This window comes from Candida metapsilosis, assembly GCF_017655625.1.
Source record: "Candida metapsilosis strain BP57 chromosome Unknown scaffold1, whole genome shotgun sequence".
In the NCBI taxonomy this organism is placed as follows: domain Eukaryota; kingdom Fungi; phylum Ascomycota; class Pichiomycetes; order Serinales; family Debaryomycetaceae; genus Lodderomyces; species Lodderomyces metapsilosis.
Genome location: NW_027138159.1, coordinates 3,336,616 through 3,361,279, shown reverse-complemented (window position 1 = coordinate 3,361,279; position 24,664 = coordinate 3,336,616). Strand labels below are relative to the sequence as shown.

At 39.1% G+C, this 24,664-nt stretch overlaps 12 protein-coding genes across 12 annotated transcripts; 8 read left to right on the top strand and 4 right to left on the bottom strand. All coding sequences in view use genetic code 12, as the record gives it.

Annotated features, from left to right (window-relative positions):
- Window positions 1-170: 170 nt before the first annotated feature.
- On the top strand, window positions 171-2,096 carry I9W82_001488 (GTPase-activating protein; the record flags this gene model as incomplete). Its single annotated transcript, XM_067690238.1, has 1 exon — window positions 171-2,096. The coding sequence occupies one exon, from the start codon at window positions 171-173 to the stop codon at window positions 2,094-2,096; it is 1,926 nt and encodes a 641-aa protein (XP_067551509.1).
- A 617-nt stretch (window positions 2,097-2,713) lies between these two features.
- Window positions 2,714-3,133, top strand: RPS12 (40S ribosomal protein eS12; the record flags this gene model as incomplete). The annotated part of the gene is made up of 1 exon (XM_067690237.1): window positions 2,714-3,133. One exon carries the CDS (start codon window positions 2,714-2,716, stop codon window positions 3,131-3,133), a length of 420 nt encoding a protein of 139 aa, XP_067551508.1.
- Window positions 3,134-3,975: 842 nt separating this feature from the next.
- On the top strand, window positions 3,976-6,585 carry I9W82_001486 (plb1; the record flags this gene model as incomplete). The annotated part of the gene is made up of 1 exon (XM_067690236.1): window positions 3,976-6,585. The coding sequence occupies one exon, from the start codon at window positions 3,976-3,978 to the stop codon at window positions 6,583-6,585; it is 2,610 nt and encodes an 869-aa protein (XP_067551507.1).
- A 138-nt stretch (window positions 6,586-6,723) lies between these two features.
- Window positions 6,724-7,695, top strand: I9W82_001485 (uncharacterized protein; the record flags this gene model as incomplete). Its single annotated transcript, XM_067690235.1, has 2 exons — window positions 6,724-6,788; window positions 6,843-7,695. 2 exons carry the CDS (start codon window positions 6,724-6,726, stop codon window positions 7,693-7,695), a joined length of 918 nt encoding a protein of 305 aa, XP_067551506.1.
- A 153-nt stretch (window positions 7,696-7,848) lies between these two features.
- I9W82_001484 (cornichon family protein) lies at window positions 7,849-8,348 on the bottom strand (the record flags this gene model as incomplete). The annotated part of the gene is made up of 2 exons (XM_067690234.1): window positions 7,849-8,248; window positions 8,332-8,348. The coding sequence occupies 2 exons, from the start codon at window positions 8,346-8,348 to the stop codon at window positions 7,849-7,851; spliced, it is 417 nt and encodes a 138-aa protein (XP_067551505.1).
- Window positions 8,349-8,772: 424 nt separating this feature from the next.
- Window positions 8,773-12,048, bottom strand: I9W82_001483 (uncharacterized protein; the record flags this gene model as incomplete). The annotated part of the gene is made up of 1 exon (XM_067690233.1): window positions 8,773-12,048. One exon carries the CDS (start codon window positions 12,046-12,048, stop codon window positions 8,773-8,775), a length of 3,276 nt encoding a protein of 1,091 aa, XP_067551504.1.
- Window positions 12,049-12,827: 779 nt separating this feature from the next.
- On the top strand, window positions 12,828-15,068 carry I9W82_001482 (uncharacterized protein; the record flags this gene model as incomplete). Its single annotated transcript, XM_067690232.1, has 1 exon — window positions 12,828-15,068. One exon carries the CDS (start codon window positions 12,828-12,830, stop codon window positions 15,066-15,068), a length of 2,241 nt encoding a protein of 746 aa, XP_067551503.1.
- Window positions 15,069-15,542: 474 nt separating this feature from the next.
- Window positions 15,543-15,953, bottom strand: HHT1 (Hht1p; the record flags this gene model as incomplete). Its single annotated transcript, XM_067690231.1, has 1 exon — window positions 15,543-15,953. One exon carries the CDS (start codon window positions 15,951-15,953, stop codon window positions 15,543-15,545), a length of 411 nt encoding a protein of 136 aa, XP_067551502.1.
- Window positions 15,954-17,274: 1,321 nt separating this feature from the next.
- Window positions 17,275-18,561, top strand: I9W82_001480 (uncharacterized protein; the record flags this gene model as incomplete). Its single annotated transcript, XM_067690230.1, has 1 exon — window positions 17,275-18,561. One exon carries the CDS (start codon window positions 17,275-17,277, stop codon window positions 18,559-18,561), a length of 1,287 nt encoding a protein of 428 aa, XP_067551501.1.
- Window positions 18,562-18,673: 112 nt separating this feature from the next.
- Window positions 18,674-20,885, top strand: I9W82_001479 (uncharacterized protein; the record flags this gene model as incomplete). The annotated part of the gene is made up of 3 exons (XM_067690228.1): window positions 18,674-18,739; window positions 18,803-19,111; window positions 19,629-20,885. The coding sequence occupies 3 exons, from the start codon at window positions 18,674-18,676 to the stop codon at window positions 20,883-20,885; spliced, it is 1,632 nt and encodes a 543-aa protein (XP_067551500.1).
- A 111-nt stretch (window positions 20,886-20,996) lies between these two features.
- Window positions 20,997-23,177, top strand: I9W82_001478 (uncharacterized protein; the record flags this gene model as incomplete). Its single annotated transcript, XM_067690227.1, has 1 exon — window positions 20,997-23,177. The coding sequence occupies one exon, from the start codon at window positions 20,997-20,999 to the stop codon at window positions 23,175-23,177; it is 2,181 nt and encodes a 726-aa protein (XP_067551499.1).
- A 582-nt stretch (window positions 23,178-23,759) lies between these two features.
- On the bottom strand, window positions 23,760-24,431 carry FESUR1 (Fesur1p; the record flags this gene model as incomplete). Its single annotated transcript, XM_067690226.1, has 1 exon — window positions 23,760-24,431. One exon carries the CDS (start codon window positions 24,429-24,431, stop codon window positions 23,760-23,762), a length of 672 nt encoding a protein of 223 aa, XP_067551498.1.
- Between the last annotated feature and the right edge of the window lie 233 nt (window positions 24,432-24,664).

Here is a 24,664-nt window from a genome sequence, read left to right as displayed (position 1 = left end):
TCTATAACCCCCCATCGATCTCAAAAACTAAGTTACACTTACTTAGTCTGAAAGAGTTGCAGGTCTTGAAAATAATCAACCGACCAGTCATTCAATTTAAAGGTTTTATGACCTGATACACCTGGCTTAAGTCACACTTTCCCATTTATCCAATAGCAGATACCACTATAATGAACTACAACAGAACGGAAAGAAGGAAATCAATGGCTGAGCGTAGACCTAGTGCTACTTATACTCCCCCGGTTATACCTCAATTGGCAGGATTAGAAAAGCCACAAGACCAGTTTCTCAAAATCGACAACTGCGATGTTTTAGTCGTTGGTACTGGACTTCAAGAAAGTATTTTGGCTGCTGCATTGTCATGGCAAGGCACACAGGTACTCCATATTGACAACAAGCCATACTATGGTGACTCAAGCTCAACCATGACTATAGAGCAGTTGAAAAAGTGGTGTGCCGATGTTAACCAAGGGAAAATTCCACATTTTCAGGATGCCCAAATTTACATACCAGGGGGCAAATTGAGCAATCAGTTCAACTCGAGAGATTATGGTATTGATTTGACACCCAAGATTATGTTTTGCCAGTCAGATTTGTTGGCCTTGTTGGTAAAATCACGTGTGTACCGTTACCTCGAGTTTCAATCATTATCCAACTTTCATGTGTTTGAGAATGACGATTTTCAACAAAAAGTCAATGCAACAACTAAGCATGACATATTCACCGATAAGTCGTTATCTCTCCTCACCAAAAGATACTTGATGAAATTTTTAAAATTTATTTTGTTGGACTCGGATTATAAACAAAGGGTGAAGCCATATGCAAATGAGCCGATTCAGAAATTTTTAAAAGAGGAGTTTAAGCTTGAAGATCCACAAATAAAGGAGTTGGTGTTTTCTATTGGCCTAAGCTATAAAGAGGATATTAATACAAAGGAGGCACTTATCAAGATCAAGAGGTTCTTGTCATCATTCGATGTTTATGGTAAATTCCCTTGTATGGTATCAAAGTATGGAGGTCCAGGTGAATTGGCACAAGGATTTTGCCGTAGTGCAGCAGTTGCAGGTACAACTTACAAATTAAACACTAGCTTAGTTGATTTTGATCCAATGTCCAAGATTGCACATTTTGACGATGGTTCTCACATCAAGATCAATGAAAAAGTTATTATTTCACCAACCCAGTTGCCCAAATTCTTACAAACAAGTTACAATCAAGTCACAGAGGGATTACAGCCACATTTTGTAACCAGATTGGTCACTGTGGTTCGGCGCGATTGCAAAGAATGGATATCACACAATGAATCCCTGGCTATTGTTGTGTTCCCTCCTCATTCTTTACCTACCGAAAATGAGTATTCAGTTCAAGTTATGATACAAAATGGAAATTCTGGAATTTGCCCCGAGGGTCAATCTATATGGTTTAGCCAAACTGTTGAGCAAGACTTGAGTCGTGCCAAGAGAGACTTGGAATCAGCTTACTCAAAGATGGAATCTTCTTTATTGAGAGAGTCGTCGAATGACATTGATGAAATTCTTGATGAGACTGACTTTATCGTTAACCAAGAAGGTACCCCAGTTTTAGCAAACTCCTTTAAATTGGGTTCTCATTTGCAAAATTTCCTTCCACAAGAAAAGTTGGAAGTTGTTTGTAAAGTGGGATACGTTGAAAAAACGTACATTGCAAATGACTTGTCCAACATTTTCAAGCCAAGTCAACAGAACAATATTGTCTTTAGGGACACACCTGATGCTCAAGACCAGATATTCTTTACCAACACTCCAAGTGCTGAATTATCATATGATGGAGTCATAACGGATGTAAAGTCTTTGTATCAACGGATAACAGGAACCACCGATGACTTTTTTGATGTTGACTTTGAAGATGAGGAAGATGAGTATGATAGAAATAACCAACCAGTTATACCACCAAAGAGATCATCTGTTATTGGAGGCATAGTTGGTGGCGGGTCTGGAACTAGCTTGGCGGCTTTGCGTGAACAACAAAATGAAAATATGAGCGATAATGCAATTGATAGTGATGAAGACATGGACGATAGTCATGCTCCCTTTGGTGCAGAAGAAATGGAATTGTAATTTATTTAGAGATGGCTGTAAGTAGCTACTTGTATAATACCTAATATTCGATTAGTAGTAGAGGTTATATGTAATTTTTTGACGAAATTTGCAACCAAATGCACAGAAAAAAAAAATATCACGATAATACTACAACAGATTCACTGGGATACGTAAACACCACGGATTGTAATAGCCCTTACTTTTGAATACAAGTTATATTCTACGATCGCAGCCGTGAGGTGCTCAAGGTGGTATACTTAGTGAGTACCTCAAAAGTGAGCCAGATGAAAACACACTCAACAAGTAGATACACTAACGAGAATGGCCCTCTACCCAAGAGCTCTTAATAAGATAGCAGACACCCTTTCATTTGAGACCTCCAGCCGTGCTTGAAACAGGTTGCCTCTTTAATCATGTCACCTGAACTATTCTTCTTAGGGCCACAGCCCTAATAACTTCTTTTTTTCCTCTTTGCGTAACTCCAGACTCACTGAAAAAAAAAAAAACATACTGATTTCACATTCTACACGCATTTTCACTTCCTTTCTAGATAAAGATAAAAACTTGACGACGAAGACCAGAAAAAGGTTCAGAGCAGTATTTTATCACTTATTAATCAAATATAGAAATTAACAATGTCTGATATCGAAGTTGAAGTTGAAACCGAACAAGTTGTTGCTGAATCATCAGTTTCAATTGAAGATGCTTTGAAGGTTGTCTTGAGAAACTCATTGGTCCATGATGGTCTTGCTAGAGGTTTACGTGAAGCTTCAAGAGCTTTGTCCAAGCGTGAAGCTCAACTCTGTGTCCTTTGTGACTCAGTTACTGAGGAAGCTATCATTAAGTTGATTGAAGCTCTCTGTAACGAACCAGAAGAAAAGATTCCTCTCATCAAGGTTTCTGACGCTAAGCTTCTCGGTGAATGGGCTGGTTTGTGCAAATTGGACCAAGAAGGTAATGCCAGAAAAGTTGTTGGTGCTTCATGTGTTGTCATCAAGAACTGGGGACAAGACTCTGACGAAAGAAACATTTTGTTGGAAAGTTTCTCTCAATAGATTTATAGTTGACACCTTTTAATTGTAAATTTGTTGATTTCAAATCGTGCTGTAGAGCTTGTAGGGAAGGGAGAGGGGGAAAGGATTAAGACTACTCGACAGAGAAATAGCCTCTTTATGCTCACCACTTCAATAGCAGGGCTCTTAAAAGATGTTCCAAAACATAACAGCCGCAGTTGTCTAAAGTGATGGAAGTGTTGGTAATAGCTTTGAATCTTCCGGTATCCGTTCTAGACTCTTAGTCTGAAATGAAACATGACACAAAACGAGTTCTATTATTATTCAACTTTCCTAATTAGGAAAGTTTTTTTGGCTAGTGTACCTTTCAACGCAACTTGAGCCCTTTGTAGCGGGATTGGTTACAAGCATTGTCTAATGGCTCAAATTAGCCAACGGCTTGTGGCAAATAGGCTAAAGCAGGAAATGGAAGTTGCATTTAGCAGAGAATCTCGTATTTGTCACTGTGTGTGCTGAGAGCATTTTGACGGAAGAGAGAGACAGCAATTAGAAATCATAGACTTTTCTTATGCTAGAGCTTCCGTGAGGAGAATGTGTCGACTATACCTGACTGTTCCAGTGCTAATGCAAACCCTTCAAATTCAAAAAGGAAAACTTCTATTTCAAAAATTATCCACTCTGCATAAATGAAGTACATTTCTGCAGTTTGTGTATTTTTCTATTCAATAGCAACCATTGATTAATTCCCCAAATGGGGTAATGAAGAGCTTTTAATAGGTTAAGAGCAATTCCGAATCTTTAATGAAACTGCTTAAGAATGAAAGTATTTATAGCTGCAAGACCCACCTGATTCATTTCTTACCTGTACCCCTCACCAACTGAACATGCAACGCTACTTTCTACTATACTTTTACTTGCTCGCTACAGCGTTAGCAATATGGCCATTTGAAGCGGAAGAAAACACGTTGGGCGCAACTCCGTCGACTCCATGGTGGGAGGGGATCTTTGGAGGTGCAACCAGCACTTCAGCGCAATCTTCTTCAACAAGCCAACAAAATCAACCAACGAGCTCCACAGTGGAAGCTTCAACCACCAGCTCCTCTTCATCAAGTCAACCTTGGTATGCTGGACTTTTTGGGGCCTCTACAAACCAGGCTAGCAGCACATCTGCCCCTTCTGGTGCTTCACAATCAGCCACTTCATCTGCTTCATCTACAACTTCCGAAGGTGGAATTGGAGGTTTCCTTAATAGTTTATATGGAGGAGGATCATCAAGCTCATCCCAAGCTCAATCTACTGACGAAACTCAACTGAATTCAGATGGTGATGGTGTCGCCAACCCATACTCGCCAGTCAATGTTACTTGCCCTAGCACCGCACTCGTGCGTGAAGGAAACGGGTTATCTGACGGTGAAAAGGATTACATCAAGGCTAAGCATGAACAAACAAACAAGTTTTTGATCAGCTTCTTAAACAACAGGGCCAATTTGAGCGATTTTGACGCAGAGTCATTCATCAACGACAATTCAGATGAACACAACATAACCATTGGTTTGGCATTTTCAGGCGGTGGATACAGAGCTATGTTGGCAGGTGCAGGATCCATCTTGGCACTTGACGACAGATTTGAAGATTCAAACACTAATGCATTGGGAGGCCTTTTACAATCGTCATCGTACTTGGTGGGTCTTTCTGGGGGATCTTGGCTAGTTGGTTCGTTGGTTTTGAATAATTGGATTTCCGTTGAAAATATATTGAATGATTCGTCTAAAATTTGGGATCTTGAAGCTTCCATCTTGAACCCAAATGCTGGCGATTTGGTATCGATTGCAAAATTTTATACTGGGGTTGGTACTGCAATTGAAAGCAAAAATGAAGCTGGGTTCAACACCTCGGCAACAGATATTTGGGGTAGAGCTTTGAGCCACCAATTCTTGGATGACTCCAGCGGTGGTGCTAATACCACTTGGTCAAGTGTGCGTAACTTAACCAGCTTCAAAGACCACTCAATGCCATTTTCCATATTAGTTGCTGATGGAAAGACTATCAAGGCTAAAGTAATCAACCCCAACCTGACGTTTATTGTTGAAATTTCACCTTACGAGTTAGGTAACTTTGACACCTTGAATGCATTTGTGGATACTGAATATTTGGGATCAAGTCTTGAAGATGGCGATTCACATCAATGTGTTCGAAACTTTGATAATGCTGGTTTCGTTATGGGAACGTCATCATCGGTATTTAATTCAGTGTTTGCCAACATGGGGGACTACGACGTGAGTACTGTTCTTAGGCCAATCTTTGAGCAGATTATATCGGATTTGACTGACGCCAAAGAAGATGTAGCAGTTTACAAGCCCAACCCATTCTATGACACAACGTATGCTCAAATTGACACAATTGTGAACAACAATACTTTGTCGTTGGTTGATGGTGGTGAAAATGGTCAAAATGTGCCATTTTATCCCTTGATTCAACCTGATCGTGGTGTTGATGTCATTTTCGCTTTTGACAATAGTGCTGATACCCAAGAAAACTGGCCCAATGGAACATCATTTACTGAAACTTACAAATGGCAATTTTCCGATCAAGGTAAAGGAGTTCCATTCCCTTATGTTCCAACTGTGGATACATATTTAAGTGACGATTTAAAGGAGAAGCCAATGTTTTTCGGATGCAATGCTTTGGCCTTGTCAGATATTGTTGAATTTCACAATAAAAAGGATTTGAATGAAACAGATATCCCATTGGTTGTATACATGTCCAACCATCATGAATCTTATTTGTCAAACTTTTCAACTTTCAAGTTGGCATATGAAAATGCTGAGAAAGCTGGTACTATCAAGAATGGTTATGAAGTTATGTCAAGGGGAAATTTAACTGAAGACTCCAATTGGGCTACTTGTGTTGGTTGTGCTATTATCAGGAGACAACAAGAAAGATTGGGTGAAGAACAAAGCGAAGAATGTGCCAAGTGTTTCCAAGAATATTGTTGGACAGGTACAGCCGAAGATGCGCCTCAAGTTTCAGGTTTCAAGTCAGGACTGAGTGGTTATTCAAATCTGACCAGTTCATCCAACTCAACTAGCTCATCGAGCTCCACTGTATCTTCCAGCAGCCAACACAGGAATTCCACTATTGCTGGTGGGTCCAGAACAGATAGTTCACTGTCGAGTACTACAGAATCTAAACCTTCAACCGTTACTACTTCCACCAGAGGTGGCGGTATAAACATCATTGGATGGGGTAGCAGTGCCAATAACAACAACAACAACTCGCCTACAGTATCTGAAACTGGCCAACCAGCTACATCCTCTGCCCCAACTACATCTGCAGGACCTTCTACAGTTGCAGCAGATTCCAGATCCGCTACACCTACCACATCAGCTTCACCAAGTTCTTATGCAGGACATGGTGTTAAAGCCACCTCATCCCTTTCTTTCTTTATCGTTGCTGTGCACTTGTGTGTGAGTTACCTTGTGACATTTATTTAATTCGTTTAGGCATATACCCTTTGTTTAGTAAAATAATTTAGAGTTCTTTTGTACATCTTCAGGTAGCACCCACACTGTAGTTGCAAATTGATTTTGAAAATTCGTGCGCGCCTTTCAAAACACTTCCACCAAACCTCTATGATGAACAATTTCGACACCTATGAGAGACAAATTCAGCGTCAAGCAAGGATAAGAGGTTCAGGGTATGTTTCGATGAACACATAAGCATGATGACTTATTACTGACAAGTTCTGAAGAAAACGAGTGATACAAGCTCAAAAGTTGGAGATTGTTGAAACGCCTGGAAAACTGGCTGACGATGGAGGTTACATCCCTGAGATAAATCTCCCCAATGAAAACCTAGAGACACATTCCAAGTCCCCAACGCAAACGAATGCTTCCCCACAAAAACGAAAAAGAGGCCGTCCAAAAAAGAATAGAGCAGGTGGTCGAAAGAAACGTATTGTGGAAGAGCCAAATAGTTTGAATGATGTACCAGACTTGAGCCATGATTCAGAGAAACAAGTCAAGCCTGCTGTTCCATTAACATTAAATTCTAACGTGCTTCCCAAAAACGTTACGAAGCCTTCCCGGAAGTTTAGGAGCAACTCACAACATAGCGAAGCAGAGGAAATTAGCTTCTTGGATGTTTTACGACACTTTGTTGAAAACTTTCAAGCTGATGCTCTATACTCCGATGAATTCAAGTTACACGTTTTAAGTACAATTGATGAGCTACGAGATAAAGCCGAGAAACTTAATACCACAGCCAATACAATATCCAAGATTCAAAACGAAAAAGACCTCATACGACAAAAGATTCTAGTAGTTAAGGAACAAACTAGGCAAGTAGCGACAGAAATGAGTGAATGCATGGGAATTGAAAGAAAGAAGAAGCTGGAGTATTATTGGACTAAATCGATACACGACCAAGTTGAAACTTTGAAACGTGAAATCCAAAACGAGTTGGAAACAAGCAGTCTGGATACAGTGGCAGAACAATTGCCTATATTAAAAGCTCTACTAAATCCAGAAACTGGCATTGTCTCCAAATTAACCATAATCAATGAGAAATTAAAACAGAAAGAAGCTGAATTCCCAGCTTTGTAATATTCTACATTTATATGTCTGGTAGTTTGTATATGTATTAGTACACAATTGTTAAACAAAAATAACAGATCCAACAATGTAAAGACACCCCACTCTTGTCTTCTTCCACTCAACTTGTCCAAAACATGAACAGAATCATCCATGCATCCGAGTTTATGAAGTGTCATCCTTAACCAAGGCCATAATCATTCTATACAAGTAAAAGAAAAACATCACCAAATGGAACCCCAACTTGAGAAAACTCTCCTTCTTATGTTTCGACAACGTTCTGAATATCTCAGTAGCATCCAACAAATGGTTCTTGGTGTAAAACTTGTTGACATTGTACGCCAACAATGGCAAGTTGAGCAAAAAGCAAAACCAATAACCATTAACTAAAAACAACAACGAAATGAATGCATGCAAACCGGCCTCTGGAATAAACCATGGGTTCAACTTGTTACATAACTCAATAGGATTAATGTAGTCACACTCCAAGTCGGAGTACATGATTGTGAAAAACACTTGGGAGAACAAGTTAACGGCATTAACGACAACCGAAAATATAAATAACCTAGATTAAATGTTAGTGGGTGGGATCAGGAAGAAGAGGGGAGGGGTGTAATTGCCTTCCTCCATAAGTAATGACTCACATACCATCCTTCACCGTTCATGGCTGTAATATGATTGTCTAGGGATTGATTTTAGATTTGTTTTTTATCAAAAGAATTCTTGACATCAAATTGATTTTGCTAAATTTTTTTTTTTTTTTTTGCTTTAACTCTTTTTTTGTTCTCTCTTTGTTTCTTTATGTTCCTGACTTTTGCTATTTCACTCCTTGCTATTCAATTGATTGACGATGGAATTGAATGCAAGATTAATAAATCTTTGGTAAGAAAGAGATGACTGTGGTATTTTAGAGGCCATTGTTCCAGATACACAGAAGATGAGAATCTGTTGCCTTGCAATGCTATTCGTATGCTGAATAAAACGTTTGTCTAATTGGCACACGAGCATTCTGCAGAAAATTTCATGTTGGAAATGCAAACCACACACCTGAAATATTAAATGCCCCTAAAATATGTATATTATTTCTATTTACTTCCCTTTAGGGTGTAGCTTCCTATACAACGCATGGGCCAGTTGTCTGCAAGCATTGGTGACAGGAATTCCATCAAGGCTTTTCAAATGCTTGAAAAACAACATCATTACACTTTGATACTCTTCTCTTCCCTTGATCAAATTCAAATCCCTTCTTTTCTCCAATTCATGTTGAAATATATCATCTCGCTCCTCCCATTCATGAGTACGATCCAACTCTTCCAATCTGTTAGCAAATACTTCTATGTCTTCAACTGTAGCGAGCTCAATATCAATGTTAGCCTCATCTGTATCAAAAATAAAGTCGTAGAATGAAATGTTGAAAGAATTCAATCGTTGATCTAACAAGACCAACTTTTTGTTGCAATTCTGAAGGTGTTTGCAAGTGAGATAGTAATTGCTGATTCTATTACTAACGAGCCACAATTTCTTCAATCCTTGCAATTGTGACAATGGCTCGATAGATTCCAATTTGTTAAAATTCAAGTTCAAGTATTGCACATTTGGAAACAAGTTGGCAAAATCAGTAGGCAACTGACTCAAATTCATAGCTGACAAGTTTAAATCGCTTATGAAAGGAAAAACATTGTTTGGCACCCACCTGTTACCTGAAAAATCCAAACGACTTAAATGGTCACACTGTGGAGCTGAGTTCTCCCAAATTTGTCTCATATATGGCTGTGATTTCATAGATACCAGCTCGATTAGATTACACACGGGAAACTCCAATTGGGAAATAATATTACCATCAAACCTCACACAAAACAATTTCCTGAGACCCTTAATGTCAACGTACTCCAAGTTGTTCTGATTAAGCAATAATTTCCTCAAACTGGTGCTAGTAAAATTGACCTTTGTCATCTGATTCTTGTCACAATTCAAAATCCTCAACGAATAAAGGTGGTCAATGTTCTCTATCCTTTCAATCAGATTGTTTGATACATTAAGTTCTTGAAGATTGGGTAACTCAAAGCCTTTCATGTCCAATTTTGTCAACTTATTGAATGACAAGTCCAAGTAGAATAAATTAGATAGGCTCTTTAAGCCGCTGATATCATCAATGTTGTTATGAGATAGCTTCAATACTGTCAAGTTGATGTTTTTAGAAAGATTGGTTGTTTCTGTCAATAGGTTATGTTCAAGTATAAGGCAATGCAAATCTTTCAAATCGGAAAACGTACTCCTATCTTCAACCTCATTCTCAGATAAGTCAAGTTCATGTATACTTTTTGGAAGACCGGCCAAGTACTTTATGTGATTGTTTGCTGCACTGAGCTTTTTCAACTTTGGTAAGAAATGATACAAGTCAACTAGTGAGCTTAACTCGCAATTGGACAAGTCTATATCTTCAACCTCGTCCCAATCCGAAATTTCCATCTGCAATTCCAATACATTGGTCAAAATAGAAACTAGTCTCCTTTTAGACTCAGAGAATGAAGTTTCCCCCAATTGTGATAATTTTGTCACATCACCTGCAGCAAACCCACTTTCATGATAATCAACGCGTTCATTTAGAGAATCTGGATCCTGAAATGATACTTCAAAATTGTTTCTTCTTGACCTAGAGTTTGCCTTTTTCAAAATACCCGTCAATTCCACCTCATCATCAGTTAAATCTTCTATATTGTCCAAGGTTTTATTCTGTTCATCCGTGCTGATCCATTTAAGATTGGCAGGATCATAAATCATTCCTGGATACTCTTGAGATAAACTGAGATTAGGTTCCACCTTGCCATTGACAAGGGGGGTGATTCCTTTCCCACGTAATTTAGATTTCGATTTGAATTTGATCACACCAATAGTATCTTCGTCATCAACACTCAATGATTTTGATTTGCTCAGTTGGTTATTACTCTCCAAACTTTGTGATAAATCCAGCTTGCCACTACCAGAAGTGCGTGAGTTTGTCAAATCTTGAGTATACAACGATTCTTGTACTTCACCAAGCTCGTCTGCCAACTCTGAAGGTGAATCAAATGTAACATCTGAGCCAAGTCCATCGGTTTCTATTTCACTTTTGCTTTTTGAATCATTGGTTATTGAGGTGAATTCATTCGACACTTGCTTCGGCAAGTTGTGATTGTCTGCAGGGATACTTTTGTCTTCTGAGGTGTAACTGGTGCTGAATGATGAGTAATGGGTGTTTTGATTATCCTGTGTATATACAGGATTCCTTTTCGGGGTGGAAGTTGCAGTTTCTTTCGAAACACTCCTCATGCGATCAATGTTTCCCTTTGGACCCTTTTGTATGAGTCGCGAAAATATATTTTCTGCATTTGCCTTGTATGCACTAGCTGTGTATGACTTTGTCTTGGTAAAATCCTTGATACTTGATCTAAGAGGTATGTTTGATGTTTGTAAGTTTTCAATCAAGGGAGGTTTCTGTAACGCCACTCCTTTTGAGATTTGCCTATTGCTAGGTTGAGCTGGAGTATTTCTATTTGATGCAATATTTTGTAATACACCCTCTAGTTTGTTTCTGGTAAATGTATTGTAATTATCATTATACAACTTTAAGGGCGACGGTGGATTCAATTCGTTCAAATTGAAAGCTATTGGATGTCGTGTAGACGAGATTCTAGTTCCCACTGGAGTTGATGTTACAGAAGATGTAGTTTCTTCTTTGTTGGACAATTCTTTTGAGTTTTGGAAAATACCTCGCAAGTTCTTTGCAGCTGGACTTTCTAGCTCTGATTTCCATGGGAGATTCTCACTCATTTGTACGTCAGAATTGTGAATCACTGTACTGCTCGGTTGAAAGTCCATTGATCTAATTTTTTGACTCAACGTGTGTGTATTGACAGCATCGTTAGCGACTGGCTGGGGAGTCCATTTTACATTCAATTCTTCTGGCATCCATTGTGGTGTTATCCCAGAAAGTTGTGAATTCTGACGCGCAGAGCTTGAATGATCCTCTTCTGCAACAGCACTTACACCTAAATCTTTTGATTTTGCATTAGGATGAGATTTGTAATGAAATGTGTTTGGGATGGAAGCTTGAGGTGATTTGACATCATCTTGTATCAAAAGTGAGCTTTTGTTTCCGGAAAAGTTTGTATTTGGGATGTAATTAACTCGTTTCTGGTATACTGATTGTTGTCGTGGATTAAGAAATGCAGATTGTGATTGTTGATGCTTTAATTCTGGAAATTGGTTTGCAATGGAACTGGATTTGTTTGATAGCAAACTTTCTTTGTTTTTCAAGATTGGCTCCTGGTCGTTAGCTTGTGACACAGTCTCCAGGTTGGTATCACCAACATCCTTTGAATCCATAGTGTAGTCTACTGTTGTGGTCTGCTGTGGTCTTTTGTTTTGGTTGTAAAAATTGATTTTTTGTTTTGTTTGTTTACATTTTGTCTCTTTATAGAATCACAAGGAAAGAGAGATTGCAAGTTGGTAGGAAAGAGCACATACGCCTTACTATGAGCACCTGATGTGATTAAACCATTGAGGAAGGGTGTGCTCCCCCGACAATGCTTATCCACTTTGTGCTTGGAAGAAGCTAGAATTGCAATAGATGCACAGGTCAAAGCTTTCTCAAAGGTGATCTATTGAAGCTGGTGCATGTTTCCACTTGGATATCAAAGAAGCTACACATTCTCTCTCATTAAAACGTAGAATGAACCAAAATGCTGAATTCGTGTGTAGGATAAGAAGTTTGTTAGTAAGCTATTGATTGGAGATTCAAAAAGTTCGGAGATAAATTTTGGTTGGTATCTCGGCTGTACACTTAAAGATCTAATAAAGATTTGACACATCAACTATTCAGTGAGCAGAGTAAAGAGTGGAAGTCTCTTTCTTATGTAAACTGTAGAAGTATACTTTAGGAATATTCTATAAATAAAAACGGCACATATATAAAGATGTTCGTCTTCTCTGTTATAACCACAACATACTACTAACTGTAACAAAAATAAAAATAAAATAAAAAATAAAAATCAATACTAAAGATTTCCCACTCTGTACTCTGTGCGTAAGTCTCCCCTTTTTATCCAATTGCAATTTACACACATATTAAAGCCAATTAGCCTTACACAAGACACTCAATCACCATGGCACATCATCCCACTACACAAGACAGTTACCAAAGTGACGATCCATCAACTAGCAAAGAAGGGAATACAGTTGACCACCACCGCAACCACCCGCAATCGATAAACTATAGCACCAATACCGCGCCTTCCCTGACACATCCGGATGAATCACCATCATCATACACCAAGATCAGTAATCCAGTGCGCCCTACAATTAACCCCAATACTATATCAAGCACAGCTAGTCATCAGCACCAGCAAGAACAAGAACTACTTTCAGAATACACTGTGCCTAATCCGCCCATTTCCACAAAACAATCAAATGCGGTTGCTGCGGAACAACAACAAGATCTGATTGAAGGTGGTGGCGGAGGTGGCGACAATGGTTCCACATCAGAACAACCACGGACGTTATGGATGGGTGATTTGGATTCCTGGTTAGATGAACAACAAATTACCGATCTTTGGTGGAACTTGTTAAAGAAGAATGTTGTGGTTAAAATAATCAGACCAAAGACGTTGAAACTCGATCCTCATTTACAAGGATTAACCAACTCCGGTTACTGTTTTGTTGAGTTTGAAACTTTTGAAGATGCTCAAGAAGCGTTGAGCTTAAATGGACAATTATTACCTGATATCGCCATGCCTTCACAACAACTATATCCAAACAACCCCGATAATCAAAAGAAATACTTTAGATTAAACTGGGCCAGTGGAGCAACATTGAGTGCCCCCATTGTTCAAATGCCAGAATTTTCCTTATTTGTGGGTGATTTATCGGCATCAACTACTGAAGCCCATTTGTTGGCGTTTTTTCAAAAAAAGTTTCCCAATTCTATTAAAACTGTTCGTGTAATGACCGATCCGGTATCGGGAAAATCAAGATGTTTTGGGTTTGTTAGATTTACTGAAGAACTGGAGAGACAACGAGCTTTAAATGAAATGAATGGAGTGTGGTTTGCTGGAAGACCATTACGGGTTGCTCTTGCTACGCCTAGAAGTAGCAATTATCGAAAGAATAAACCTTACTACAATAACAATAGCAATAACGGCAACAACCATGACAGGAATGACTCATTTATACTGAGTGGTGCATATTATAGTCCTGATCCTACCACAGCAGTAGCAGCTCCCATACCTCCGGAATTGATGTTTATTCCTCCTGGAGCACCACAAAGTCAAATTGGTGGTAGCCCTATATTCGGTTACTACAACCCCATGGCAAATGATAGAGGAACCACTGGTGTACAGTTACCACCAGATGCTGATTCCAGTTTCTTACTACATGATCCACAAAATGAAGGACAACCTTATATGTCTCCCACATTTCCAATTCCACCCCATCAACCACCACAGTTACAACTGCCTCAATACTCCGATCCAAACAACACAACGGTATTTGTTGGAGGTCTATCTTCAGAAGTAACTGAAGCAACATTATTCACACTATTTAAACCATTTGGAGTCATTCAACAAATTAAAATACCACCAGGTAAAAACTGTGGGTTTGTTAAATACTCAACACGAGAAGAGGCTGAACGGACAATAGCAGCAATGCAGGGGTTTATAATTGGTGGTAATAGAGTTAGGTTGAGTTGGGGTAGAGTATCAATGAATAACAAAAAGTATCAACGACAACAACATCAAGTTGCACAAGCGGCCCAAATGCAAGTTGCTGCTGCATTGTCAATGGGTATGGATCCAGCTTCTGCTATTGCTGCCGCCGCTGCCGCCGCTGCAGGTGGATATCCACCACCGCCACCACCTCCTTCTGGTGGAGTAATACCCCAATCGCACCCACACCACCAAGTTCCTCCTCCACCTCCACCACCACATATTCTTGGCCCTCAGGTGAATATACCGCCTCCATCACAAGGAGGATCAGCAAACGCTTCATCTTCTGGAGCAATTCCATCCATGGGAATGCAATTTCCTGCTCAACAATACGCCCAATACGCCAACTACCTTCCACCTCAATCATCTGAAGAGGGAGAGTCTATAGATACTTCAAGCACTAGAGCTGGAGTAGGGACGTGCGAAAGTGAGCCTTCATATACTAGTACTCCAATAAAGGGGGATAATAATAAGGATGCAGCAGATGCTGCTGGCCGACGTGGTGGTGGCGGTGGTGGTGGTGGTCATGGTGCTGATAGTGCATACCTGTATGGGTACCGTGGCGAACAACTGAAGGAAGATGAAGGATTGATCAATTCAATGAATAAGATGAATTTGGGTAAAGATAATGGACCGGAGGAGTGAATTGGGGAATAGCAGGCTGGTATCATAGAAGAATCATTTAGTTCCCATACTGTATACTTTTATACAACTAAAATAAACCACTCACTTGACCAATTCTACAATCTCTTTTCAAACAATAAAGGTGGTAGGCTGACCCAAACTAGCCTAGCCATTCCAGCGGCGGTGAGGCGCCGTCTTGTAAAGGGCCGCTTTTGTTTTTTTTTACCCCCGGTGGTGGGATTTTGCTGGTGTTGAAAGCTGCTAGAAAAAAGCCGGGGGTTAGGGGGGTTTGTTTGCGGCTCAGAAAAAACGGGGAAACATCTTGTGGCGGGAAAGAGGGAGGAGGAGGGTATTTTCGCCGTTTTGGAATCCCCACCAGAGAGTTTCTACAATGGTTCAAAGATTCAAACAAAAGGTATCAAAATTAAACTATACACGTAAAACAAAAAAGTAAAAATCAAACTAAAGCAGAAATAAGAATAGCAACAGGCTATTCTAAGTTCTTTCACCTCTCAATCTTCTAGCCAATTGGATATCCTTCTTTTGAATGGTAACTCTCTTGGCGTGGATAGCACACAAGTTAGTGTCTTCAAACAAACCAACCAAGTAAGCTTCCACCGCCTCTTGCAAAGCTCCAATTGCCGAAGATTGGAATCTCAAGTCTGACTTGAAATCTTGAGCAATCTCTCTAACCAATCTTTGGAATGGCAATTTTCTAATCAACAATTCAGTTGATTTTTGGAATCTACGGATTTCTCTCAAGGCAACGGTACCTGGCTTGTATCTGTGTGGTTTCTTGACTCCACCAGACACTGGGGCGGATTTTCTGGCTGCTTTGGAAGCCAACTGTTTTCTGGGTGCTTTACCACCGGTGGATTTTCTTGCTGTTTGTTTAGTTCTAGCCATAGTATAGGTTGTTGTCCAGAAGAAGAAAAGAAATTAAAAAGGGGGCAACTTTTTGAGAGAGAGAGAATAAAAAATATTTTGTGTTGGGAAGCAGAGGAAATTGGCCATTATTTACTATAAAAACCAATCTTATACAAATGAGATCTTTTTATTTTTTTTGCTGTTTGTTTGTGTGCGGGTATGTTTTGTTAGACCATGTGAAAAAGGCATAGGTAAGAGACGATTCCAGATATCGGCAATCAAATTGTCACTTTTTTTAGCTGTCGTCAAAAGCAAATTTACGACACACAATGTTCATATCCAACTAAAATTGAAGCTGACAATTTACAATTTGCAATCCAACATGGAGTGTGATGATGTAGATGTAGACATTAACTCTGAGCAGGATGAATCTTGTTAATGTAATAGTTCATATAGCTACTACTCTGAAGCATTCAGGCAACTTGTTATCGAACATGTGTCTTCTGCATACAAAAGCTGCACACAAAGAACCCAATATCAGTTTACAAACAGCTTATACTTGGAAAAGAAATTGGAATCACTTTATTGTCAACGAAGCTAGTGGCATTTATAAAGAGCCAAAAAAAGCGTGGCTGCAAACATCTTCTGGCCCAAGAGCACAAACTTGAAAGAATTGGTGCTTTCGGACCTGTTGCCTTCTTGAAAAAACTAGCAAGTATATTTGAAGGTGTGAAGGCAAGTACTTCTACTAATCTATAACTTTCTCACCAAGGCATGCAAGTGAAGTCTCAAGAGACTTTCCAAATATGCCATGAGATGGGATTTGCATGAGCTTTATGTGTAAATGCAACGCATAAAGAGAGAAATTTCTCGTAAGAATACTACCTGTAGAGAGTAGGGTTGTTGAGACTTAGGTTATTATACATAGTTGTTTAACATTTCCAATAGACAGGAGTCTATAAAACCGAGTATTGTACATTTCAGCTACTACTCTTCGGAATATAAACCAACCATTACACAAATAGGGATTTCCATGCATTGACAGAAAAAGGAAAAAGGAAAAAGGAAAAAGAGAAAAAGAAAAAAAGGAAAACAACCCAAGAATAAAAGTGAACAAATTGAAACACGCTGTGAGTGGATAATAGCAGTTACTATATGTGTTCGTGAGATATATTACATGCCCACATAGCAACATGATGGTACAAATATACCACATTTATGATCCTCCTGTCGGTCAATAACTTTATGCGTATCCCCAAAATAAGGAAACTACAAGAGAATGAATTTAGTATCAAGCTATTTAAGAGTTGCATTATTCAACGAGATCTTCCTTTGCTGCTTGCTAGATTTTCAAAGTTAAATGCTTTCCCTCACATGCCTACCGCATGAGATATTGGAACAAGTCTTTCATCAACTTAACCAGCACGAAGCTTTGACGTTTGCTCCACTACATTCCAAATTCTACTACGTTGCAAAACTGAAGTTGTACCGAAACCTATATGTGTACGCACCATGGCCATTGCAAACTGACTCTACAAAACAAGGTGAAATTCAACTGAATTTTCATTTCCCCAAGAACCTCGACAATTGCAAGAGCAAGCTGTACACGATTATTTCGAATGATACATTCGAAAGGTATTTGGCAAAATTGGATAAAACCCAGGAGATTTTTCGGCTCGAACTATACTGTCACAATATGACTATCATAGATTGTATTTTCAAACACTTCAAGAAAATAAGATATTTCCAATTGCTAAGCATCTATATCAATCATCCTGAAGGCTGTTCTGATGTCTTTTCTGATAACTATTCTGATTTTGTTGAAGAGTATGTTCGTCTTTATCAACCTGGCACAATATACATATCCCCTAAAAACAGATGTTTTGATACTTTGCTGGACTTTGTCAGTTTCAATCTGATAATGCTTTCTAGTACATACTGTCGTGACAACCCTGAATGTGTATCTCAAATGACAAATTTGACTGAACTAACAATTTGGGTAAATAATGTGCTTCGCGATCAGCCTTGGAAATTTCATATGAAGTTGCGTGTATTGCGAATTTACAGTGTTTCGAAGCTTTCGCATATGACATCTTCATTATGTGATCGATTTGACACCAGCTGTCTTCGTGAGTTGTATGCAGGGGGTCATTTGGATGTAAACAAATTGTTCACTAACAGCGACTTACAAATCGACTACCCGAAGTTAGTGCAGTTGTCACTAGAATTTGATAGCATCTATTACGGACCTTATTTTTTGCGGGTATTCAAACGGTTCAAGCATCGCACCTTACGATCCCTCGTAATCTCAAGTCCTTCACCTTGTGAGTCTGATGCAAGAATTGTGTGTGACTTGTGTCCACAATACCCAAGTAGTAGCATCAACTGGTGGGCTAAACTTTGGAGAAATAGCCACGATTACTTTGTCATGTTTGATGTCTCCCTTCTTAGTCCCAATCTTCCGTTTGGAGTTGTTGGTTGCCACTCACCAAATTGGAACGCTGAAAAATTAGCAAAATTCAAGCATAGAGTTGTTTATGGTACAGAAGATGTTGAGATCACTCTAAGAAGATGCTACACAAGGGCTGAGTTGGAAACCATTTACGACTCTGAGCTGCGTAGACGGTATCACACAATTAAGGTCTAAATGTGTGAAACAAAATGAAAGATTGACACTTTTTTTTTTTTTACAATTTTCCAACTTTAGTTACCAGTGAGCAGTCACAATAAAGCCACCAAGTATACCCAAAGCCAATATTATGGTGTCAGTCGATCCTATATGGGAAATATTTGCTGATCTTGGTGTTGAAAAGTTATTGACGATAGTCCATGAGTCGTTTTTGAAAGGGGATGATAACAACGACACGTTGCGAGACTTGAATTAAAAGTTTACTCAAGTAAAAGGCCCAGGTATGCCAGATGATCGTATTAAAGAGTTGCTAACAAAACGTTTTGGAGAAGAGTTCTCGGACTTGAGTGAAGAAGAGGCCCAAACAGTGGTTCATATTATCAACGAAATATCACGAGTATTGAAATTTTCAAAGGATCCATTTGATAAAACATTGAGTTCCCAACGTGAAGCAATTCTTCGCACTATATGTTCCCAATTGGACCACTATTGTGATTTTCATTGGCCAAGGGTGCGTGCACGACCCGACGGAAATGCAACATATGATAATCTGGAGAGAGAAATTCTCGTAAGAATACTACCTGTAGAGAGTAGGGTTGTTGAGACTTAGGTTATTATACATAGTTGTTTAACATTTCCAATAGACAGGAGTCTATAAAACCGAGTATTGTACATTTCAGCTACTACTCTTCGGAATATAAACCAACCATTACACAAATAGGGATTTCCATGCATTGACAGAAAAAGGAAAAAGGAAAAAGAAAAAAGAAAAAAGAAAAAAGGAAAACAACCCAAGGTTAAAAGTGAACAAATTGAAACACGCTGTGAGTGGATAATAGCAGTTACTATATGTGTTCGTGAGATATATTACGTGCCCACATAGCAACATGATGGTACAATTACACCACAATTATAATCGTCCTGTCGGAAAATAACTTTATGCGTATCGCCAAAGTCAAATTAAGGAAACTACAAGAGAATGAATTTCAAGCTATTTAAGAGTTGCATTATTCAACGAGATCTTCCTTTGCTGCTTGCTAGATTTTCAAAGTTAAATGCTTTCCCTCACATGCCTACCGCATGAGATATTGGAACAAGTCTTTCATCAACTTAACCAGCACGAAGCTTTGACGTTTGCTCCACTACATTCCAAATTCTACTACGTTGCAAAACTGAAGTTGTACCGAAACCTATATGTGTACGCACCATGGCCATTGCAAACTGACTCTACAAAACAAGGTGAAATTCAACTGAATTTTCATTTCCCCAAGAACCTCGATAATTGCAAGAGCAAGCTGTACACGATTATTTCGAATGATATATTCGAAAGGTATTTGGCAAAAATGGATAAAACGCAGGAGATTTTTCGACTCGAACTATACTGTCACAATATGACTATCATAGATTGTATTTTCAAACACTTCAAGAAAATAAGATATTTCCAATTGCTAAGCATCTATATCAATCATCCTGAAGGCTGTTCTGATGTCTTTTCTGATAACTATTCTGATTTTGTTGAAGACTATATTCGTCTCTATCAACCCGGCACAATATGCATATCCCCTAAAAACAGATGTTTTGATACTTTGCTGGACTTTGTCAGTTTCAATCTGATAATGCTTTCTAGTACATACTGTCGTGACAACCCTGAATGTGTATCTCAAATGACAAATTTGACTGAACTAACAGTTTGGGTAAATAATGTGCTTCGCGATCAGCCTTGGAAATTTCATATGAAGTTGCGTGTATTGCGAATTTACAGTGTTTCGAAGCTTTCGCATATGACATCTTCATTATGTGATCGATTTGACACCAGCTGTCTTCGTGAGTTGTATGTAGGGGGTCATTTGGATGTAAACAAATTGTTCACTAACAGCGACTTACAAATCGACTACCCGAAGTTAGTGCAGTTGTCACTAGAATTTGATAGCATCTATTACGGACCTTATTTTTTGCGGGTATTCAAACGGTTCAAGCATCGCACTTTACGATCCCTCGTAATCTCAAGTCCTTCACCTTGTGAGTCTGATGCAAGAATTGTGTGTGACTTGTGTCCACAATACCCGAGTAGTAGCATCAACTGGTGGGCTAGATTTTGGAGAAATAGCCACGATTACTTTGTCATGTTTGATGTCTCCCTTCTTAGTCCCAATCTTCCGTTTGGAGTTGTTGGTTGCCACTCACCAAATTGGAACGCTGAAAAATTAGCAAAATTCAAGCATAAAGTTGTTTATGGGACACAAGATGTTGAGATCACTCTAAGAAGATGCTACACGAGGGCTGAGTTGAGTACAATTTACGACTCTGAGCTGCGTAGACGGTATCACACAATTAAGGTCTAAATGTGTGAAACAAAATGAAAGATTGACACTTTTTTTTTTTTACAATTTTCCAACTTTAGTTACCAGTGAGCAGTCACAATAAAGCCACCAAGTATACCCAAAGCCAATATTATGGTGTCAGTCGATCCTATATGGGAAATATTTGCTGATCTTGGTGTTGAAAAGTTATTGACGATAGTCCATGAGTCGTTTTTGAAAGGGGATGATAACAACGACACGTTGCGAGACTTGAATGAAAAGTTTACTGAACTAAAAGGCCCAGGTATGCCAGATGATCGTATTAAAGAGTTGCTAACAAAACGTTTTGGAGAAGAGTTCTCGGACTTGAGTGAAGAAGAGGCCGAAACAGTGGTTCATATTATCAAGGAAATATCACAAGTATTGAAATTTTCAAAGGATCCATTTGATAAAACATTGAGTCCCCGATGTAAAGCAATTCTTCTCATTATATGTTCCCAATTGAACTTCTATTGTGATTATCATTGGCCAAGGGTGGCTGCTCAATACGAGAAATCAATGGGAAATATTTTGTGCATGTCGTTGGTACTTTACTTTAGCACAAGTTTATTAACCTTAGATGGTGAGTTTTCAGTGTCAAGTTCGCCTCTCAACAGCAAGAAATTCAACGATCCATCACTTCGGATTGAGCCTGCACCCAATGATTTGGATTACCACCAACTCGATCTTATTAGAGTTGGGAGATTCTTGGGGTTGAGTTTGGATGAATTCAAGTTTCATCCAAATTTTATCTCAAGGGTCGAAACTGTGTATACGGCTGAACTTCGCAGGGTGTACATAACACCCATTGTGGAGTTCAACCGTACCTCCATTCACCAAGAAGTCAACTTGGTTTCAAAGAGATGTGACTTAGCTGCAGGCACAGCATTAGAACCCACTCCAGATAGTCCACGTAAAAAGGGGAAAGTTGATGTGCTCTGGACAATAGAAGTGAAGCTTGCTAGCATCAAAGATATGGAACCTGAAGAACACTCGGATATTATGAAGCAAATTGTAGCATGCATGTGCCTTTCGAAAACGAGAATTGCTTATTTACTTACGCCTTTTGATATTCAAAAAGTAAAGTTTACTGGTTTTGATGGAGACAAGATTTGCCTAGCTGTGACGGAATATACGGGCTCAAAAAATATAATAAGAGCCTTACTTACAACCATAGAAACCGAAGATGTCTGGGAACTATCAGATAAAGATGTAGAAACCTTGTCGAAGCTATTACTACGGTCTGAATCTACAAATGCGAGTCCAGAGGATGTTTCCAAGAGTCCGAACACTAGTAGTGAAGGACTGGCAGGAGACAATAATGAAAAGGGTTCCAAGTATTCGCGTACGGGAGGAAAAGATGCGCATGCTGGAGGAGCTGGATCTCTCGCAACTAGTAAGTCTGTTCAGAAAGGTGGTAGAAGCGGTTTTCATTACAAGGGTAAGCAGTCTGTAGATGACGAAAATGCCGCCCCTGAAACAAAGGAGGAAGGGCAAACTGGACATGCTGGTGGAGATGAAGAAGAAGAACTGATTGAACATGCTGGTGGAGATGAAGAAGAAGAACTGATTGAACATGCTGGTGGAGATGAAGAAGAAGAACTGATTGAACATGTTGGAGATGAAGAAGAAGAACAGATTGAACATGCTGGTGGAGATGAAGAAGAAGAAGAACAGATTGAACATGTTGGAGGTGAAGAAGAAGAAGAACAGATTGAGCATGCTGGTGGAGATGAAGAAGAAGAACAGATTGAACATGTTGGAGATGAAGAAGAACAGATTGAACATGTTGGAGATGAAGAAGAAGAACAGATTGAACATGTTGGAGATGAAGAACAAGAACAAAATGGTCGTGCTGGAGATGAAGAACAAGAACAAAATGGTCGTGCTGGAGATGAAGAAGAAAATCAAAATGGTCATGCTGGAGTTGAAGAACAAGAACAAAATGGTCGTGCTGGAGATGAAGAAGAAAATCAAAATGGTCATGCTGGAGTTGATGAACAGCGAATCTCACAAATTGAGAGGGATCAAGAAGCATCGTCATATTTCGAAAAAAAGCTTTCCTTGATGGGTGAAAATGGCGTCTCAAATTTCAGAGTGCAAGTTAAAAAAATGGCTCATAAGCTCAGAAAGAAATGGAATTTTCCATTTATATCGCGTCTCAAGAGACAAAGGGATTCTGTAAAGGGTAATGAAGATTCATTTGAGCTTCGTGAGAGAACCATGCCCGCACAATACCAGAGAGTGTCACATGTGAATATACAATCACAAGAGAGAGAATTTAACACTTTTTAGAGGGGGGAGCTGATCCTGGTCTGAGAAGGAGTTTACAATAATCAAATTGGGGAAAAAACCAAGATACACATCCAGCCGGGTGGGCGTAGTTTTCGGTAGTAGTTGGTTGGAAGTGGCTAGTTTGGTTTAGTATTCTGTTCATCATATTTTTTATGTATGGCTTGTTCTTCTTAATAGTTTGCTAAAATAATTTACTTAAAAATGTTGTTTCAGTAGAGGGCTTTCATAGTAGGTTAGGCCATTTTAACTCATTGTATTGACAATAGCAGTTGATTGAGAAGGCAGCGCAGATAACAATTTTCTTGGAATCTTTGTTGTACATGGATGTCTATCAAAAGTAGCAAAAATTGATCTGTTAGACAAGTCTAAAATAAATAGTAGGTACTAGTCTACGGTAGTTAGTGTGGCGTCAGCGCGTGTCTTAGGGGGAGGAAGAGAGATGTGTACCACCTCAAATACATCCTTTTGGGTGTAAACTTGACATCAATAGAATCACGTGCATACTCATCCGGACAACTTCTCTTTAAATAACGTTTGTGTATTACCCTACATACTAATACAAACTCCACTTTCTCCTTCTGCTCAGCTTCTGTACCACAATCTTGTGATTCTAGTTTGCATCATCTTCTTTTGTAATTGGAAGACACCATACATCAAAGCCTCAGCAGTTGGTGGACATCCAGGCACATATATATCAACAGGAATAACTCTATCACATCCTCTAACAACTGAATATGAATAATGGTAGTATCCACCACCATTAGCACACGATCCCATAGAAATAACCCACTTTGGATCTGGCATCTGATCGTAAACCTGTCTCAATGCTGGTGCCATCTTGTTGGTTAATGTTCCTGCAACAATCATGATATCTGATTGACGTGGTGAAGCTCTGAAAATAATACCCAATCTATCTTGATCGTATCTTGGTGCTGACACATGCATCATCTCGACGGCACAACATGCTAATCCAAAAGTAACTGGCCAAAACGATGATTTTCTAGCCCAGTTTGCTATAACATCCAATGAAGTTAATGCGTAATCTATTGGACTGGATGCGGTCTTTTCTGACATTAATGGGAAATCAGTTTGCAATGGTTTTGGAGTCAATTCTTTTGTAGAAACATTACGTTTGGATATGTGTTGTTGTTGTTGGTATGTTGGAAGTTGTGTAATGATGGATGGTGAAGCTGACTTGAGCGGCCTTATTGAGCCTAGTTGTCTAAGCATGGTTGTTTTGTTTAATGAGTACATTTGGAGCTTGCTTTTGTAATGTGATGTGACTTGAATATGTAGTGAAAATCTGATGTGCTTCTTCCTATCCGTGGTAAAAGGAATGTTCAGTGACTTCTATAAATGCTAAGCACAGTAGTAGTAACCTTGCTATACTGCTTGATGTGAACTGGGAAGTTGTTTTCAAAGAAAGAAAGAAAAAAAAATTTATTAAGTTTTGGTTTGTCTTTGTTAAGCAAAATTCAAAATTTGTT